Source organism: Malurus melanocephalus, unplaced genomic scaffold, assembly GCF_030028575.1.
Source record: "Malurus melanocephalus ecotype Western Australia unplaced genomic scaffold, MMel_1.1 scaffold_17, whole genome shotgun sequence".
NCBI classification, from domain to species: domain Eukaryota; kingdom Metazoa; phylum Chordata; class Aves; order Passeriformes; family Maluridae; genus Malurus; species Malurus melanocephalus.
In genome coordinates this window covers 3,449,480-3,471,085 of record NW_026623249.1, presented here as the reverse complement: position 1 = coordinate 3,471,085, position 21,606 = coordinate 3,449,480, and the positions used below count along the sequence as shown (strand labels likewise).

At 36.6% G+C, this 21,606-nt stretch overlaps 1 protein-coding gene across 4 annotated transcripts in view; it reads right to left on the bottom strand.

Moving 5' to 3' along the window:
* Nucleotides 1-21,606, bottom strand: part of TNRC6B (trinucleotide repeat containing adaptor 6B) — a 134,026-nt gene that overhangs the window by 102,949 nt on the left and 9,471 nt on the right. For 3 of the 4 annotated variants that reach the window (XM_057388802.1, XM_057388820.1, XM_057388836.1), the window contains exons 2-3: nucleotides 18,302-18,374; nucleotides 12,564-12,653 (exon numbers count right to left, since the gene is read on the bottom strand). In XM_057388802.1, the coding sequence (XP_057244785.1) occupies nucleotides 12,564-12,608 (45 nt within the window). In that variant the 5' untranslated portion in view covers nucleotides 12,609-12,653; nucleotides 18,302-18,374. Of the gene's footprint in view, nucleotides 1-12,563; nucleotides 12,654-18,301; nucleotides 18,375-21,606 lie in introns of those variants that run through there. The other variant, XM_057388806.1, reaches the window with a different exon arrangement.

The window sequence follows — 21,606 nt, the reverse complement described above, 5'->3', positions numbered from 1 at the left end:
TAAAAATCCCAGCCCCTACAAATATACAAATTTCAACAAAAATATATTGAGTGTTCTAAATAATAAAAGACAATTAGGTTTACCTAAGTTAAGAGCAGCTATTCAATAGTATAGACTCAATACTTAACTTTTAGAAAATGAAATTTATCATGCGCCTAGATSTAATATACTACTTTTTTTGTCCAGAAGTGCAACACTTATTACTACAGTTTCATACTACTCTTTCTAAAAATATCTTCAGTGAGACCCTAATGGATTTTATTAATGAGTAAACCTTATCTCCTAGATAAAGTCAGCAACACTCTAACAGGTCAGAAAGTTTCAAGGGCAAAAGCCTCATCTTTCCTGAATCCCGAAGTCAGAAAGCACATTTTCCTAACAAGATTCAACTCTTTCATTAGCTATCCTAGCCTGCCAAAGCTGAACAGAGCATAAGAGAAACCAAGCATTTTCTCGGGAAGATAGACATGGTGAGAAATCCTTTGCTTATTATGAAAAGCCTTTTATTTAAAACAGTCTTTTTGTCTTCACCATTGTAAAGAAATKTACGAATGCAACTTGATCAGAGAGCTGCTATCACCACCTTTTGCTACTCACACCATAGTTCCTTTTCAAAGTTGGKTTTTTTTTTCCTTTTCATTTAAAAACCAAACCAAACAAACAAACAAAAAACCCAAACAAGCAACCCCCCAAACCAATCAACTAAAACAACAATAAGAAAAATCCAAACAAACAAATAAAAAAKATTTCAAACAACCAAGACATGAAGACTCTTCTAAGCTTTTTCATTCACCGGCATCTCAAGCAGATAGAACACRAAAACCTTATCTGCCATATGACTAGACACTCTGGTGAGAACCAGACAAGGTCAAATGCTGCTTTCTGCAGGTTGTAGCCATCTACTTCCCCTTTAAGTGAAGCGATGATTTTAACACAGCCTGCTGCAAACCCAGCTTAGGACTGATAACTKATGTTTTGTCACAACTGCTGCTTTAACACTACTATCCTCCCCATCATCATCAGCAACAGTGCTACTGCAAACAAGCCATCAGCACTTATTTTGTCTCAAAACTAACAGTTGTTTTAAGGAGAGTTGCACAACCCAGTCCTCGAAATCAAGCAATTAGTCACTAGTCACTACCGCTAACAGTGGTGGAAGCTGTGTTATAAAAAAAGAAATCTTAGACACCATTTGAGGTCTAACAGAAATGTAATCACTACTACAAATGTAGGGAAAGCTGAGTCACCTCTCTGCCTGGCTTCATTACAAGCACTTTGGACAAACTGCATTGGGGAAAATTTTAGTCACCAGAAACAGATTAATTAATTTTTTAATTTAACTTCTCCTAATAAAAATACAATTTAGCTGCTAACAGTTTCATCATTTTATAGGAATAAGTTACTGTTGAGGTAGCATTTCAAAATATCCATAGAATAGCACAAATCATTTAGCAAAATCAGTCCCAAAATGCACTTTTTAGATTAAATCTTAATTTCAGGGCACAAATGAAAGCAATTTTAAAAAAGCCCAACTCAGGATTAGTGATTTAAACTTGAAAGAAAAAGAAATGATAGAAAAACCAGCTTCTAAAATGAAAAAAACACAAAGTATTTTTCTAAATCATACAGAGGAATGTCTAAGAGACAAGGTATACATGAAATACATATCCTGAAGACATTTATATATCKTTCAGGACTTAGTTGTATTGTACAGCATTGTGATGTAACTAAATTTCCACTTGAACCTATTTCTACCTTTTCTCTCAATTTTGCCAAGGCATAGTCTTGATACATTAAAAACCACCACCAAAATATGTGAACCATCTCCTAGCCCACTCAGTATTTTATTGAAGCTTCTCAGCAGCACTTAGATGGAGCACTTTAATGTTATTATCATCACACAAACTTGACTGGTTTTTCCATTAGTTARAAGAGAAGTGAAAACTTACTAACATAAACCCCCTGCTAAGTCACTTCACCTTTGTGCTCCCTACTAATCATTTTGAATGCTAACACACTTGAACCACACATAATTACCTCCAGAAGTTACTAATCTGATACTAGTGCTTGTTATATGCAGCTTAATGGTACTTTAAGTCTTGGCTCACTCAAACATTAGAAAGAAACTAGAAGAARTACCAGCATGTAATATATAACATCATTAAAATGTGCATCATCCTTATAGAACAGCAAGACAGATTATCAGTGGCAACTCAATTAATCATTAACCTATGAAACTCAGAATATRTAATTTATGCTACACCTTAACCACCACTGCAGCTTTTGTGCTTGTTTAAGACCAGAATTTTCACCTCTAGTTTMAGCTGTCATGCCACTAATTAATCACAAGCAATAATAATCACAGAAATAACCTATGGCTCACTTTCTATGTAATATTTAAAATGTTTGTTCACTAATATTCTGCCAAATACCCAGCAGTTTAACATGAATTCCCTGCTAAGCTTAAAACAAACAATTTTATGAGTATCATGAAAATAACAGTCACACTTTGGAAATACTAAAGACTGGGATCCCAGCCACAWTTCACATTGTACAGATAACAAAGTTTACTTAATTAAAATTTTATTATATTTTAATGTATTACTGAGTTGCAAAGYATTTCAAATACAATAGCTTGCATACATGTGTGTGTGTGTGTATATATAAAAAAATAATCTAGATCTTCCTCTGAAAGCAATTTAAACCACCTAGCTATTTAAACCACCTAACTGTCTGCAGYAAGGTAAGAGTTTTGCCGATAACACATCAACCACCAAAGATGTTAAAGTCACTCAAGTCATGGTATGACAGGATATCCAGAAACACCACCCGAAAACTTCAACTCTGAAGCTGCCAAGGCAGCTTTGAATAATAGTTCAGCAATCTCAGACACTAAAAGATGAATAAAGCATTCTGAATTTTAGCAAAAGTGTTCTCCTTTTCCTGCACCATTGTTGATGATCCATTTCTTAGTGTGTTCCATCAATACACCCTATCCATTTTTTAGTGTGTTCAGCACATACACAGCATGGATGGATGCCAGGAAAATCTGAATTTAKTAAGACAAAAAATTCTCGTATTTTATTTAATTAACCTTTTGCATTATTCTTCAGCTRAAGAGTCAAAGCACTTCACATGCGACTAATTCTTGCTAGCTTCAGCCACTCTGAAAATAACACTTTACRCTTTGATAACACATTTTTTACTTTCTATTTAGGAGATAAATCTGACCCTAAAACCCTTAAACAGTTCACCCCCACCACTAYTTTCAATAGCCACTTGTATGCAACTCAGTGACTCTATGTAGCCAAGTAATTTTACAGTCAATTTACTATTTATGGTGCAGACACAAATGAACAAGTTACAGCAGTTTAAACTGACATCTGTAAGTGGCTGATATTCTGATATACACATTGTTAACCATCCTGACACAGAAGATAGGAAACATATTACCTGCTTTCTCCCACTTAGATTTGGAAATCTAGATGATGCATCACCACAAATGGACAACAAACATGAACAGCTAGAAGAATTTTCAAAGGCTAAAGAAAGCAGATGACAATCAGAATTACAGAAAACTAAATTACACTTTTGCAGCACACATTTAATCCCCTTCACTGACACAAATACTGTTTGCTGCTGTTTGCTAGAAATGACTGAAAGTGACATAAACCAGGTACACAWAAATTGATGCTGAAGTTCTGCCTTAAGAGATCTGACCAGACAGGCAAGCAACAGAAAGAACTTTCTTTTCTGTGTTCACAGTATCTGTTTTGTGGATTCTTAGTACTTGGAAACTGCCAGTGGTCCAGACACTTCCTCAACAGCTGGAGGCTGAGAACAATTCTGTTATATGTATTTATTAACCCTGCTTTACATCTGTATTAGGCATCCACTTTTGACCACTGTTAAAAAAGAGAAGGAATACAAGCTAACCATACCCACAGTACACAGCTGCTTTCCAGTTTCTCCAGTTCCTGAATGCAAATCCAAACTCATTTCAGTCACAAGAGAGCCACTAACACACTCGTTGGTTTGTAAAATTTTTTCAAATTCATCAAGATTATTAAAAGGATTAGCTATCCGACAGACCACCAAAACCTTAAAATAGCCACCCATCTCTGGGCTTTTCTACAACTTGCCCTCAAAAAAACCCCAGCAAACCTTTAGATACCATGGGAATGAGTTACTTCTCTGGGAATTACATGCTGAAATTTGTTGACACCAACCAATATGATTTCAGAGTATTCTAAATATTTCTTAACCTGAYGCCACGCTACTGAATCTGTAGACAACTATCACATTCTCCCCTCTTATAATGCATTCTCTTGCTTACTACTCAAATGGTTCATTGACTTTAAGCAAGTGACAGGAAATGCTGACATRTTTTTAAAGTTGTTTTTACCCTTCAGGAGAACTGATATTACACACTAATACCGGAGTTTTTCAGAGTTCCARTGACCTTAGTTGTCTGGTCACCCTTTTATGCACTGGAATGATGAAGACCATCACTACTATTTTTAGTGTCAAGAATAAAAACTCACACTCTTCTCATCAAGCCTCATATGCACTTCTTCCACACCCAACAAATGAGGAAAAAACTTTGAGGAACTGAAGCAAATTCATGCTCATCTAGCTCACAAAGTGAAAAGGAAATAGTCCTTGTAGGGTCACGCAAATGTATGAAGCCTTGCAAATGCATGAAGTCAACAAGACCAGCGAATTTTATACCTTTCAATGACTCAGCTGAACTAACAGACTAAAAATGATCGTTAAAGTAGGGTAGAGTAAGCTTTAATGCCCATGGGCTCAAATTTCTCTCCAAATACCCATCCCAYTCAAGTTTGCCCTAATCCAGTAAGACTGAAMACACTCATCAATACTTCCACGTCTCTGAGATTTTGTTTCAAGTGACTGATTACAAAGAATGCTGTCACAATTCATGTGCAGTACAACCACTGCCAATGGTTCTGTAAAGTCAACACCATATGGAAAGATATCAAAAAGCAATATTGTGAAAAGGGAGAAACACCTCAAATGGTGTGCCAATACTAYACCTGCATGAGAAGAGACACTTTGTAAGCAAAGCCACAAAGCAATTTCCCTCTCATCAACATCATAGTGGGACTATACCACCAAAACTCTCAAATGCAAAACGGCGTTTTCAGTCTTTAAGCAAATACCTACTTTGTCTGCTTTGCAAAGTATTACAAACTGCTATAATCAACTGAAGAAGAGATGTTATTGGTTGAGAAAAACTCTAATGAGAAAATATTTATGAAAAAGAAAGAACCTTTAAAAGAATGGAAAAGATGAGTTTAAACTGATTTTTTTTAAGACTTAAATGTTTGGGTTTTTTTTGCTTTAGAAATGAGACATACCWATTCACTGCAGTGACATGCCACGCCAGAGCACTTCCTCCACATGAACTGTACATATGAAAAGACTGGATCGAAGAAGATATGGAGACAGTTCTTACAGATCTCAAGGTTACCTTGGCACATGATGGTATTTTCCAAGAGAAAGAAAATACATCATTGTCTTAACTTCTCTTTTGTGATTCAAAAGCATTTCAGGGTATTTTGAGATCAGAAAACAGAGAAAGTCATCTTTCAGTTCAGCATTTATATTTTAGCAATCTTCACTATTTGATAAGTAGGTTTCAAATGAGCAATCYATCTTGCCTCCGTAGAAAACAGTATACCCAACTGCAGAAGCCTGAATTTGATGCCACATTTCTTTTAAAATGTCCAAGCAGCTACACTATCAACAGCATTCCTTTAGAATAGTTTGAGTAATACTGTCTAATTCCACATTCTTTTTTTTGCAAAGCTCTCAACAATTTTACCTTGTTTATAACTGGTTTGTTGGTTTTTTTTTTGTTTTTTTTTTTGTTTTTTTATAGTAGACCCTGATAACATTCTGTACTGGTTTTGGCTGGGATTGAGCTCAGTTTCTACACTAGCTGGTAGAGGACTGTGTTGTGGATTTGTGCTGGAAGCAGAGCTGATAACACAGGGATGTTTCTGTTACTGCTGAGCAGTGCTCACACAGCATCAAGGACTTATCTGTTTCTCACCAGTGAGCTGTCCGGGGGTGCACAAGAAGCTGGGAAGGGACACAGCCAGGACAGCTGACCCCAATCATCCAAGGGGATATTCCACACTACATGGCATCATACTCAGCATGAAAACTGAGGGGCTGAGGGTGTGCTTGGAGGTTGGCAGGGGCTACCATTGCTCAAAGACTGGCTGGGCATCAGCTGTTTCTCAGCAAGCAATTCTTTTCCTTTTGTATCATTTGTTATTTCATGGAGTTTATTTTCCACTTCTCTTTGTTGTTGGTTTGGGGGTTTCCCCCCCACAATTACTACACTGCCTGTATCTCAATCCAGATATCTTCRGACTTCTACCCTTGCAATTGTACCCCTCCATCTCACTGCAGGGGTGGGAGTGAATGAGTAGCAGAGTGGCTGCCAGCTAGGGTTAAACCCCATACTATAATTATGGCTTTATTACRATGACTTGAAATTTTGAAATCTGAAGTCATAAATTCACAAGCAGGTTTGCTTGGGTTTTCCCCCCATTTAGAAAAGTCCAAGCATGTAGTGTTTTGTAGAAAAGTATTTTAGGTTCTTTTCTTGGCCACAGTGTTAAMGTTTCAGAGAAAAACTAACCCAAAATTTCTTCTCTCCTTGATGGACTATGTTAATTTATATTTAAAACAAGAGGACTAAGTTATAACACTTGCACAAGCTCTAATAACATGTCATTGAAAGGAAGAACCACTTTATTAACTTTAAATTTTAAATAATTGAATTCTTTACTGAGGGGCTAATGGAATTATTTTTTTTAAATGCATGATATGCAAATATTTTGGTTTTGAAATTACTCTCCCCTAAGGAGTTGCAGCATTCTCAGGTTAACAAAATGAAGCTAGCAGAGCACGAAGATGACATCAGTTTCTGTTTTGAAAAATTCTTTGTGCTCTTAGTTCTTAAGATGCTGCATTTCAGGAGAAGCATAAATTGTCTTGTTCAGCAGAATACCTCTCTACTTTTAAATGACTTTACAAGCTACTTCACACAAAGGAACTTCCAGGAACTTAGAATAGTTGCAAGTCACCATTACAAAGACTAGCTATACCTAAAATTCATGTTCCAGAAAAATGATGGAAACACACTCTGTATATCAGGGCACAGAAATGCTGGATGCTCCACAACTCACCAGTGGACATCAAAAACGAATTAACTAAATGAAAACACAATAAAACATACTCTCCTGGATCCAATGGAGAAGCAATAGCCGCATGAGTAGATTGAAACCTACTCAGAATTGTCAGGTACTCCCAAGAAAGTACACTGAGGTTGAAAGTTCACCTCTTATAACAAGCCAGAATTTTCCAAGAGTACCAGGGATTCATACTGCAGAGAACCACCAGAGAAAGCACCATGTACTAGCCCAGTACTAGACTGGAAAGCATATTTTTTAAAATTACAGTCACAAAGCAGATTGTTCATTTCATTATTGTGGAGGCCTAAATGTTTTAAATAATTTAGTGCTATCTGAATAGAAACCCAGTTCTGTATCACTAAGTAGGATTATAAGCCCCAGAGATATGTAAAGCATCAAGGTTTTGGAYGCTGTAAGTTTAGTTACTCAACTAAGGGTTTTTTCCCACTGTATTAATTCTAAATCCCAGAAAATGAAAGCATCAGCCTAACCTTTGCACTGTTGTATTATGCAATATCCAGTTAGTGGAACATTATTGCTCTTAGGAAAGAGACCTTCAAACAACACTGCCTTCTGAATTTTAAGCTTCTGTTTACACATATAAAAATATATACCTTAATACAGGCTCATGTTCCTTTATTCTCAACATATATGAAGTTGAGATATTTGAATCACATAGTTTTTAACTTTTTCATCATCTCTGCATGAATTCTTCAGGATTAAGAAAAAAAAACAAACCAAGACAAAACACCACAACAAAACCTAGCCAGTGCCAACAGAATTCTGAATGATTTAAATAGAAGGCAAGTGCGAGCTCACCATTAGACACCAAGAGGCAAGAAAAACAAGAATTAACCAGGTTGAGAACAGGCAGGCAATAATGTAAGAGAAAGATTCACAATGACCGATGACAACAGGGCTGCAACTTGAAATAAAACAAAGATGAACAGGTGACCTCAAGACAGCTTGTAAGCGGCACTGGACTGTGAGACTGAAGAACAGGACAAACCTCAGTGTCTGTCACTGGTTTTGAAAAAGCCAAAGTACAAAAAACTAGCCTCATTCCTGGCCTACTGATTGAGTTTGATAATTATTTCTATAAATACTAATGAAAACTTTGAATAAAATTACATTTACCTAAAATAACAAAATAGAGAATCTTTTCTCTTTCCCTGTATTTATTAGGGATTGAACCTTATTACATATCCTACACAGTCACATTTTTTCAAAATTTTTGTACCTAGATTTTTAGCATACAAGACACTAAAATGCCAGAACTCACTGTTTTTCCTTCTTTTCCTTCTACAACACTGAAGCAAAACCATGATTCATAAATACCTTTCTATAAATTACTTTAGTCAAAGTCCCTCACTCCCTCTGAATTCTTAGGCTTTTACTTTGAGACATGAAGGAACAGCTAGGAGGGGAGAGGGAAATTCTACATTTAACTTGAGAATTTTCACTGCATTTTTTGATAAAGAAGTTTTCTGCATAAGCTCAAAACTTCTGCCAACATTGAAAGAAACCTAAAAATACTTCAAACCAGGCATAAAATTTCAGTTTTCTCCTGCAGTACTTTACAGCAAAGGAACAACTGAGAAACCAAGTTTAAGTATTGTCTGTGCAGTAATCCTTAACAGATGGATCAAAACAGCTGAAAAGAAATCAGTCACAAACAAGAAGTTCAGTGCTTGTTGTGATACATATGGTCTATATCAAAGTGACAAGGTGCTTATTAATTGAAAACTTTCTATAGCCTTTTTATACGTTATCAATAAAAGAATGTAGTAACTTTTTACATATTATTAAAATACAATGTAATAATTTTCAATATATTATAGCAATATATAAAAAGGCTATCATTGATAAGTTTTTTAATAGTGTATTAGCAACATATAGTATACCAGCTGCACGCAATCTAACCAGCTGGATTAGTACACAGATACGTGAAATCACCAAGAGGTATAAATCAGAAAAAGCTCTGAAGAAAGTAGACAGGTTTATACTATAACAAGGAACAGTAGAGAGCACTAATGAGAACTTGGCAGAAGCACGGGACAGTCAGCAAAATAATTGAAAATTACRACTTGGAAGACTAGAAAAAACCCATGAAGGTCACCACTGCGCATGCTCTGAAGGTTAGAAGTCCACCATGATGAAGAGGATGGTATCTCATTAGAGGGAGACCCCCGCGACCACCGAATTGAGGATGACACATGTGCACTTGTAAAACTGTGCTATCATGTATTTCTGTGCCATGTATAGTGGTGGGTGTATGGTGGGCATATGGGGGGCAGTGACARTGTTCATGTTACACCATGCTTACTGTATAAATATGTGCTAATTTGAAGCAAAGGTGGGTGGGTTAGGAGGAGAAATCCCCCTCACCTCCAGCGCTGCAATAAACAAATACAAATACTTGCTCTACAGACACTGGTCTATGGAGTTTTATTTCCAGGCCTTTTTCGGGCATCAGTTGATATTTTCAGAGTAAAAAGAACTGTTAATGGAAAAAGACTAGTAATCATTAGTAGCTAATTAGCTACCAGAAAATAGAATTAAAAATTAAAATCATAATCCAAATAATAATAAAGGTCAAAAGGTTCCAAGCAGAAATACTGGTTTTCCTCCTGGTGCGATGGAGGGGTAGCAGAAGATTTCATTTCAGTATCAGGGAACCAGAATGACCCTGTGCTTCCTGCCTCCCACGAGCAGCTCCAGCAAACATGACTGGGGAGAACTCCATGAGGGTCTTGTACTCCCTGTTTTGAAGAGATCAGTCCTACAAAATTCCCTCAATTGTACCGCACAGGTGAGCCTTTGCCACCTCATGGTGGTGGTCAGGCAAAGGTTGGACTCAATGATCTTGGAGGTCTGTTCCAATCTTAATGATTCTTTTTTTTTTTTTTTTTTGAAAGGAAGAAAAGAGACCCTGAAAAGCCAGAAACCAGACAGCCCATCCCCCAACTATTTTAAAAAGGATACTTTACTGTATGATACTCATTAGCAGACCATTTGGATAAAGTAGACCCAATATTATTATCAAATACTTCCACATCTGTCAAAACTAAGTTAATATTTAAACCCCCTATGCCCATTTGAAAAAAAACTGACTTCTGCACAGGTTGCTTCCCCCCATGTAGCACTAACATTAGATAATTATTGGAATCAAGATCGTGCTGTTGACAGGTGYCAGCTATCTTTACTGTGCTGATGTAATTTTAGAGAAAGTGTATTTTATGGTAGTCTGACAACAAGGAAGAAACTGTCAGATCAAACAAYGGAATCAGTTAATATGAAAAGCCCTGACCACAAAACCACCAAGACACCAAGTGTCTCCAAAAGCAGCCAATGGAGAGGAAGGGAAAGGCTGTGCATGAAACACACTCTCTGCTGGAAAACAGGCCAAAGAATGGCAAAAGCATACACTGTCAAAAAACTAAAGGAAGAACTGCAGAAATTTCCTCATGTATGCAAAATTGAGAAGAACGAGAGCACAACTCAACAACCTTAATATTAAAAAAAATTACTAATTCAATAAAAATGTATGCATTAACAACAGTGGTAGAAATAAAAACTGAAATGAGAACTAAGTCAATCTGTACCTTTCCTTAAGCCTAATTTCCTAGAATCTGCCACTCAGTTTGTCAGTCATTTCAAGAGTGGCAAAGGCAAAAAACTGAAAGCAAACTTTACAACTGTGTCATCAGGTAGTTAGGAGTCAAGCAAGAAGATCATTCTTCATGAYGTCTGACTGCAGGGCTTAAATTTTCTAACCACACCTTACATAGTGTTATTGAGTTTGAAGGACATAAATATTTAGTCTTTAAAGTGACTTGCTTGGTTCTACATGAGGCACAATTYTTTTCTTTTTCAAAACCAGAGGAAATCTCCCTTTATCTTCAAGTCTTGACCTGGATGTCTCAGAATACTCTATGGTCTAAGATGCCAGAAAATCTGAGACAATTATAGAACCAAACCAGTTCAGAAGCATAAAGCATAACATGTCACTTTTTGGGAAAACATCAGAGTTTTTCAGCTCTATATCCATAAATATAGACACAGGCACCTGTTAGTATACACATAAATGTGCATTCACACACACACACAAAGATCCTCTCTGTGTGGTGAAAAGAAAGTACCAATAACTATCCTCAAATCAGTAATTAATYGCACCATGATGTTTCCTCTCTCATATCTATTCCCCACTGAAAAGTGTAATCACACCCTTGTCAAAAGATGATTCAATACCCTGGATTGCTGCAAGTACCGATATGTTCTCATATCCACTGGTATGTTCTCATTTTTCAGCTCCTAATCTAGACCCAACCTTCCTTCAAAGCTATTTAAAATTAACACAACTCCAAAAGTACATGCAGCACAATTGCCAAGTCCTTTCTCTGATAATGAATTACTTCCTAACTTGGTGYTTACAACTAAAAGAATGTTTTTTTCTTAGACACTACAACAATGAAAGCATCTCTCCAAAGGTCTATCTAGAAAACAAATTTTTACTTTAGTCTTCTAGTTTTTCATTTTTCAGTCTGTCTCTTACACAAAACTACAAGCAAGCGAACAATTATTCAAATTTTTGTGAAATGTGGGGACCATGTTTTCAACACAGATCAGTGCAATGCTAACACTAACTTATTGAGTAGTCAGGACAATAAACTGTATTTATAAACACATAGAAGAGTATGGCAATTACTATGTAATTACGAAAATCAAACTAATTTGTGCCTTAACATTTGCATCTTCAGGAAATAAGGAAAAAGCAGGACATAACATTGTATTCAACAGAACACACACTCCTGTCCCAACAATGTGCTGAGAATCAGAGGAACCTTTAAAAGCAACACACAACCCAGTCTCACGACACAGCACATGCTGGCAARTACAAGGAAACAAGCAGAACACCTTATATATGGGTCAGTCAGTAATCCACAGACACCAACACCTGCACCCAAGGGTCCACATGTCTAATTCCTTAAGTCAGTTCAGAGGGTGAGTAGGTAGGACAGAAAGCCCTTCCAGTTTTCACAAATGAAATACAATCAAGGTTAGTATCTTTTTACAAGTTTCTTCTTTCCTTCCTGGAAGAGCCTGAAAACACATGTTCCAATCCTTAGTGGGTGGCAAAACCCCCTCTCTTTCTAAAGGTTTTTCAAAGCTTAATTTTTTAAGTATCTCCATGGTAATAAATTATAAATATCTGCATGTAGGTATTTATTAAAAATACCACTACCAGTCAATGTTCACTCCATGTACCCCCCCACTTCAGCCAAGCAAACTCTTGTTCCTTCAAAACACAGTGGCATTTACGTTACTGACCTTGGGACTGCCTTCCTCCAGTATTTCTCCCTCATCGGTTTGCATGGGAACAGGATCTGTGCAAAGCTCTGCAGAAATGCAAAATACTGCCTAAAAGATAAACAACAAAGACATATTTTAAAAACAATGATTTTTCTGCCTTTAACAATGTTACATGAGATTRCAGCACATGTAAACAGCAATTCCAGGCTACGGCATTTAATACTGCCATTCTGAACATTTTCGCTGAAATTGTTTTACACAAACAAGGTGACTTTTTCAGGATAAGACAAAACTACTTAACTAARAGGAAAAACAGCATTTAACAGGAATATACTTTATAACTCTTAAGTGTCATTGCTGAGTATTTAATATAGTCACTGATTTTACCAATAGAAGCTCCAATCACTAAGGAATGATCACACAGACCAGAGCTGAGCAATTCTTTCTTGCTACGAAATAGCTTTTGTGCAAATATAAGCTTCAAAGATTCAGCTTACAGACAATCTAAAGGTTATTAGTTGGAAAAACTGTTAAAACTTCCAGTGATCTCAAAGTACCCCTGAAGCCTTACTTTCAGGAATTTTTCCTTGACTTCACTTTAAAACTAAATACATTCTAGAAACTAAATGGCTCAAGAAACATAAAGTCATTCACCTTCAGGCTGGCATTTCCAATCTAATCCAGGTCAAAAGATCTCACTTTTTCCAATATTCAACACTACTAGGTAACCTATTTTTAACTTTGTTTGACAGTATCAGTGCATTTGCAGCTGAATAAAATCTTCACCCTAAACTCCATTCTTCAAATTGCCAAGTAACTTATGGAAGGATGCAATACAATTACAGAGACTCTGGTGTTTAAGATTAGAATGCTTCCTACTGCAGAGATAAGGCATCTTTCAGGGGTAATGGATCAAATTAATCAATTTAAGAGATAAATGCATCAGCATAAATTCAGCAGGAATTTCTCACTCAAAATGCAAGACATAGGACATGACCAGATCTCTAACATTCCAGGTATATGGAATTAAGGGCTCACACTGAGTGCACTTCATTAAAAATTCAGTTAAAGCCAAGAGTTGTTGCCCTTTAACAGTTGTCCCTCTCAAGATTATGTAACTCTTCAACTACACCAACGGTTAAAATCCATTTCAAGTCTCTACTTCTACACCTCAGCTAAGGAGTTGCTGACATGCACCTTCACAGAGGCAATTCCAAGCCTAGAAACTGACAATTTGGGGAGTGCAAATAGCAACAAGGTCAAAAAGAGACTTGGTGCGTCATCTGGATGCACCTCCTTCATTTCATTATTAATGTGTGTTCAGACTATAAGGCTGCCTGCACTCCAACCTCCTCTGCATGTTGCACATAGGTAGTCAACATCTGTCATGATCATTAAGGTGACTCAAGGAGTGAAGAACATGTTCGACAAACATTAAGGGCCTGAAGCTACCAAATGTTACATACAACTTAATAAATCTTACAACCAACAAGCTATTGYGTTCTAATGCAAAGCACAAGAGCTGCAAAGACTTACAGTGTAGTAAATCTCCTTTTCTGAGAAAAGAAAGAATTAGGAGAAAAGAGAACTCTCACCCAAATCCTCACTTAAATATTCTGACTTTTGCATAAAATCAAAAATGAATACCAGAAAAAAAAAATTACTAATTCAATAAAAATGTATGCATTAACAGTGGTAGAAATAAACACTGAAATGAAAACTAAGTCAATCTGTACCTTTCCTTAAGCCTAATTTCCTAGAATCTGCCACTCAGTTTGTCAGTCATTTCAAGAGTGGCAAAGGCAAACTTTACAACTGTGTCATCAGGTAGTTAGCACGACACCTATACCAAGATCCTCCTGCCTATAACAAATGTTTCTTGCTTTTTGTTCCACAACCACAGTGGAGGAGGCCAGGCTTGGCAGTCCCTGTCCATGGTACTTCTCTGCCATAATATGTTTCTGAAACCTGCTCCAGAACTTCTGGACCAGGGAGTTTTGAAGCATGACTTTGCAGTATCAGAGCCAAGTAACTGGGAAGCTCCTCAGATCATTAGACAGACAGTCCAATGTCTAACAGCTAGAAGAGCTTCGGCCAGAAGGATACCTGTGGCACTGACTGGCCTCAAAATCAGACAAATAAGCAAGAATAAACTTGAGCTGTAGAAGCATTAAAGGTTACAAATAAAATAAGACCAGTCAGGTCAGACCAAGAACACTGCAAGGGGAAGTCACTTTTCATTCTGAGTGCTGGAAGAACTCAAACATGAACCTCTGAAAAACTGATGTGTTTTATCTTCTGAGATGCCTCACTACCAGAGGAACTGGCAGTATTTGACACCAGTTTTTATACGCTACTCCTGGAAGAAGGCAAAAAAACTACCAACCAGTACATCTCAAAGGAGAAAAGAAAAGGTCAGTAGAACTAGAACTTTCCTTTAACTGGAAAGATTACAAGAACAAAATCAAGCAAGCTCTTCCACAGATGACAGGTTAAATACACTGAAAGTATYCAGAATGCAGAGATCAGAGTAGGAAACTGAATGAATAAAACTATTTTCCTTCTCCATAGTATTTTCTTTTTTATATTTTCTATTCTTCTCTCTTCATTTATCCTATAATTGATGTTTTATCAGCTTTAACGTTTGTCATACAATGCTTAGTTAGAGTGAACTCACATGGGATGGCAAAAAGGTCAAAGTTTTAAAAGTATCAGTAATTTACCAGAAAATTTCAAAGGGGAAAAAGAAAATCCACCAAAAAAAAATTGACAGCTGGCGCAGGAAGACCCTAAGCCACAAACAAGAGATATTGCATGAGGAAATTTTGCTGAATGCTATCCTTTTATTGTTTGGTTTGGCGTTTTTTTTAAAGTTTATTGCATTTGATTCTGGGTTCTTTCAGGAGACAAAATATCCCACAATAAACTATGAGTCTAATTCAATATTTTTCATGTTTTTTTTGCATACATTAATCACTGATTYCTTTAGCCACTGGCACAAGAATGCTGCAATACAAGTATATTTTTTGCTAAAAAGGAGACATTTCAAGATTCCTGAATCCATGCGACTCTACCTCTGTGGCAGACTTCTGCAGCCTCATTGCAACTGAGGAGACTTCTCAGCCAACAGAGACTGCTTACTGCCAGCACATGAAGCAATAACATAATTATTCCATGTTCCTGACATCACCTCCTCAGCTCACCAGCTTCTGACCAGAGAGCTGAAGGTGACACACAGGGCCATTTATTTTATACATGAAGGACAGACAGCAAGCAAGAATTTGTACTAGCATCCTATAGGAACAGGGAAATGCCAAAAGTCTCAAGGCATTTTGTTTACTTATATTCAATACTTCACTTATATTCAATACTTGATGTGTCAAGTTCCCTGGTGATAAAAAGGAAGTTTATAGACTGTCCATTTAGATTTTCAGATCCAACATCTACCAACAAAGTGACTCCTGAAAAAGGCCAAAAGTAATATAATCATCTTCTTCCACCCTTGCACATATCCATTGAAAATACTTGAAATGTGATTGAAATCTCCCAATCTTTTTATTCACCTGATATCCTTCAGAAATATTAACTAACTTCAACTGGAGTGACATAACTCCAAGGAAGGTCTGACAAATAGCAATGTATTGGTATGCCCACATACAATGTAGTAAATGCATGTACAAACCTAGGAACAACTTTTATTTAACTCTCTAAAATATAATACAGGGATGACAATCTATTCTCAAAGGTAAAARCATTCATTAATATGAACTAGCTGGATTTCTAACAAACTTTATTGCCTACTGCAATATTGTCATAAAACAGTATGGTTTTGGTACAATTCAGTTTGATATTTAGTCCTATTCTCGTTCCATCTGTTTCTGCAGGAAAGACTGTCTTGGGGTGATTTTATGATGATAATCTATTCCTGATTATCTGCTTCATGCCCAGAAATAGGTCCTGTAGCTTTAAGCAAGTGCAGGGGAGGGGTAGGAGCCAAGGGAACTCTGGCAGGGCTTTGTTCAAAGCTTTCTTCTGCAAACTGGAGATGGAGTTACATTGTTGCTTTAGSTAGCTTGATTTTTGTTAGCTTAGGCAGGAAGTTTCTTTCCTTGGACTGCAGTAGCCATTTTTTTGCTGGCCTCTGTTGTTTCTTCTTGGACTGTCCAGATTAGTTTAGTCCRAGAATCAGACCATAGGCGGGCGCCSGTCAGCACTGACCAGCAGGAAAGCCAGGGGGACATCCCATATCAGCCCAGACCTCAGGAGAAGCTGAACCAATGTGGGCACCTTGTTAGTTAAATAAACAGGGTTTTTTTTTCCACTTTCACCCAGAAAATTCGTTTTGTATTGGTAGGAAGTGATTGCTGAAACCATTTTCTTTAGAGGAAACGTTCATTCYAGTGCGTTTTCTCCTAAAATTGTCTCTAAACTGAGACAAAGATGCACACACGTTATTTAGTGGTATCAGGATAATAGATACAGCTACCAGCCATATACTCAGTGTAAGCAGAACAGCACTGTATTCTCATGGATATTTTCTCTTCACTTCTGCATTCCAACACCCTCTGGCAAGTAAAACCTGAACAAAATTTTCATATACCTAAAAATCCCTAAAAATGAATATCAGAAAACAAGGTACTTCCTCTATGCCTAATTTTTCCTCCACATAGAAAGGTCCAGCATGGAAAAAGACAAGGTACCCAAGAGCAAGAGAGAGCTGGTATTCTAATTATTTCAAATTTGGTTTCATCAAACAGGCATCAGTGGGACTAAGCACCTTACCTGATACAAGGGTCTTCTGTGCTGCAACCCTTTTTTTTTTTTTTCAGATTAGCAGCAGGAATCAAACATAGACTAAAGAAAAAACTGTTCCTCATTTGATAATGAAGAAAATAACTACTTCAAGCTTCCCAAGAGTGCAGTTGCAAGAGAAACACTTAATGCATAACCAATTGTGAATCCTGTGAATTCTCAAGTCCAAACTGGCTATGGCCCACTAGAAAAAGCCTGAAGGGCAGTAAGACTGCATCAACTGTCCCAATTACAGACATTAAGCAGAAACTAAAGGTAGGTCCCAAACTCTCTCACAAAACAAAACAGGCACAGGAGTCCTCTTCCAAGATAGTGATCTTGCATACATGGCATACTTGAAACAAGAGCAGTTAGAACAAGGCAGTATTTGACTAAATTATGTCTTAAATGAGACTATGCCTATTTGACACAATTGTATCAACACATGACCGCTATCACTGGTCTCTAGGCACACAGACAAAAATGTGTTCATTTTGAACACATGATCCAGCCATATTATATCTAACTGCTAAAGCATTATATTACATTGACTCTGTTAAGATTGAACGAAAGCAACATAAAATCTAATGTACAGAAGAATGGATTATTTTTCGGCACTTTAAATGCAAGTTGCTCTGAAAGCAAAAGCATTCAGAAGATAAAAAAGCCTTGACTATAACTTTATTGCTTATAAAAAATAATCACCAATTCCAGTGACTTTAAAAATCTCAAAATAAATTAACTGATCTTCAAATAAATGGTACATCATACATATCAACTTTAGCTTTAGAAACAAATCACATCAGGCAGTAACAAACTTCACACCCAAACCCACAGGAAATAACACACTACAAAGTATATGAAAACAGATAGACTCCTACAGTATCTTAAGAACCACCATAGGCTATTGTTCTTCTCACCTCCAACTTTCAAGATAACAACATTGACCTCGGGTTGATTTTTACCTTTGACAGTTTCCAAGGGCTGCCAAAGCCCACAAGGATCCGTCCTGGCTACATTCAGTGCAAAAACGAAACCCTAAAAGGAGAAAATAAAAAAAAATCAACCAACTGCGGGCATCAATAAATAGAAAAACATATAAAAACAAAAGTCAATTGTCTCCAAAGCTCAGCAAACCTAGGTGCGAAGAAGCAAAAGAAACAAGCTGCCATCAAGAAAATATTTTCTTAAAATTCTCCCCACAACCTCCCATCCAAATCTGGAAAAACAGTAAACACTGGTAGCATGTGTGAGAGGATCTCCTACTGACTATGAGATACAACAGAACAGTAGGAGGCTGTAGAAACATAATTTCTATTCACAACTGGGAAAAAAATATGGGATGAAACTGGTTTCTTGTATAAGAACCTAGAGAACACACACAAGTATGTTTCCTTGCAATCAAGGAAAGTGATTATGTAATCCTACAATAACTCCTGAATATTAACTACTATGTGTAAAAATGAATCCCRTACCTACAAATCATCATGTATTTAATCCTATTTTAAAAGAGTAACATAGCAGCAGCACTGCACCGGCTAACAATCAAGCCCATTTCAAATCATACATAATMTGTCTTAACCACAGCTAGAATTAAATACTTCAATTTTGGTTTTGCAAAACATAACCAACTTCCAGGAATTAAAAGAAGTCCAGACCTATCAGCTTACCATTATACATTCAAGTTAGCATCACTAAAATCTAWATTATTCCACTTGCCATTATTCAGGTTTGTTGTAAGGGATATGAACAAGTGGCATTTTTCTAAATTCACTGCATCATTTTGTTGGCTATTACTCCAGCTTAATGTACAGCACTCTCTACTAACAAACTGCTCCTGTCATTGGACTGACTGCCATAAACAGAGTATTTTTTTCCTGATCTTCTAGCATTAACTAAGAATTTCCTGGGCAGGCACGWTTTCCATTAGAATAATTTCTGTCTAGAAACTACATCTGGTGATAAAGGGCGTTTTTGCTGCCRTGGTGGTTCACCTGTCTCTTTGCTAAGTGCAGAAAGGTTTTACAGAAACAAACTTTCATTTTGAACATGGTTCTGACTTTAAGCTGTGGGGTGATTGTGATAAAGCAAGCCAGAGCACATTCTGCTCAAAATGTCTCCAGCTGTTTTAAAACATCATCTTACAAAATTCAGCTGCTGATGTAACTACACAAAAACATCACATACACAATTAGTATATTAGGAAGTTAGCTTAARGTCATTCACAACTTCAAAACAACTCCAAAATATTTTATGGGTTGTTTTCATCTATGGCACACTGGCAGTGTAACAGTCATGATTTACTGTAAAAATTACACAGGACAACTCAGGTCTCTCTGTGATGATAATTCTCCACTTTTCAAGGCTGAAGATGGAAACGTAAYTCATAACCAATTAGAAATAATTTGGTAGAAGGAGACATACCACTGGTGCTTAAGAAGAGGTTTTGCAACCTCCTTATTTCACCTGGTTTAGAACAATCTTTTTGCATTACTTAGATGGAAGGAAATCCAGGAAGGATTAGGACTTCAAGGAAATACGAACTAAAGATACCACTCTAAACAAAGCAGCTGGGAGAAATGGGAAAAGAAATGGCAGAAATTCTCAATCTCTTATGGCAAAAAAAAAAAAAATGCAGGGAGGAATATTTGGGAATGGCAGTCGCATACCCCACAAATCACAGCAAAATACTTCATGAGAAAGGGTGTCCATTATGTTTAATTCAGTGTTGGCTGCACAACTTCTTATTTTGTTCAGTATTAAATTCTTTGCAGTGATGTTCTTGGTAATATATAGAAAATGTTTCAGCTGCTCATCTAGATATGACACAAGTACTTTTACATGATAAATAACTGTAACTTGGAATAGATATCATATACATTAGTCTGTTCTGCTCTTCTAAAGCAACATGAGAATAGCAGGACTATAAAGAAGTTGAAGACAACCTATATGAACTAAACACAAGTCCCACTTCATACCACTTAAGTCTTTTTACATGAACAGCTCAAATACAAACTAGCAAATCACTTTCATAAAATAGAACACTCCTGAAGATGTCAGGGGTTTTTAAACGGACAACTATACAGCATGATCTGCGCAAGAAAATCCAATCATTAGTGAATTTATGTTTTTTTTCCTCATTAAAGAGTATCTCCCTTTTTGATTCAATGTGAAGGGATACATGTGAAATATGCAAAAGGATACTTCTAAATGGTCTTACACCAGATCTTCTGTTTARAAAATTCTGCCTCTCGCCTTTGAGTCTAAAGACAGTCTTGAAACAGAAAGATTATTTCATCATCACATTCCTGGTGTTCCAAACCATTACATAAACAATATTTAAGATGCTAAATGTTTCTCCTCCCACTAAAGGAAAAGTAAACTGAAAAATTATTTAAAAAAATGTTTTGCTTACACCGTTTTGCCACTTGCTACTGCACAAAGCAGCACAAAACCCACTTCTTTTCTGCTCATAATGATTTTGCTAAAGAATCCATTAAAAGTTACAATTAAACATAAAAGRTGTCTCCACTTTGCTTTAGCAGCCTACTGTACACTAGACATCACTTCTCGACTGTAATGAAGCCTACATCCCAACCATAATCAGCCAAAGGTGGTTAAATTTTCCAAAGTCCTTTGTGCTTTGTCCCACACTGTCTTTTCAATGTGACTGTAGCATACACACACAYGTATGTGCATACAGACATACATGTGTTTAGATACAATATACACGTTACAAAGCATCCTCAAAATTATTTCTACTTTTTTTTTTCTTCAAGATCTTCAACACTCTATACCACGATGTTTATGGAAACTATAAAAGTGAGGTTATTGGGAGTATTCTGTCTTATCTGCCTGACACCTCTTCTTGACAGCACCACAGTAAGAGTTGTGGTGATACCTATAGCCAGAAGTAATTAAAACATGGAGAGTTGAGAATATCAGCAGCTTTTTACACTCCATATCAAAACTTAGGCCACTCAAAAGACTTTTTTTTTTTCAGAGTTGGAAACAAACTACCACTTAAAAAAAAAACCATTCTTTTCAATTATTCAACTCTGGTTCTGTGAGGTCTTGAAAATTACTTTTTTTCAGGCACAAAAGAAGGCTACTTCACACTGTTAACTGCTAACATTAGCAATGCTCTAAATCCCAATGGCACAGAAGCAGTCATTATTACAAGTATCACAACTATCATGRCACTTATTTGTGTGCCAGTGAAAAAAACTGCATGCAATGAAAATGCTCAGAATGCCAGCAATCCATGTAT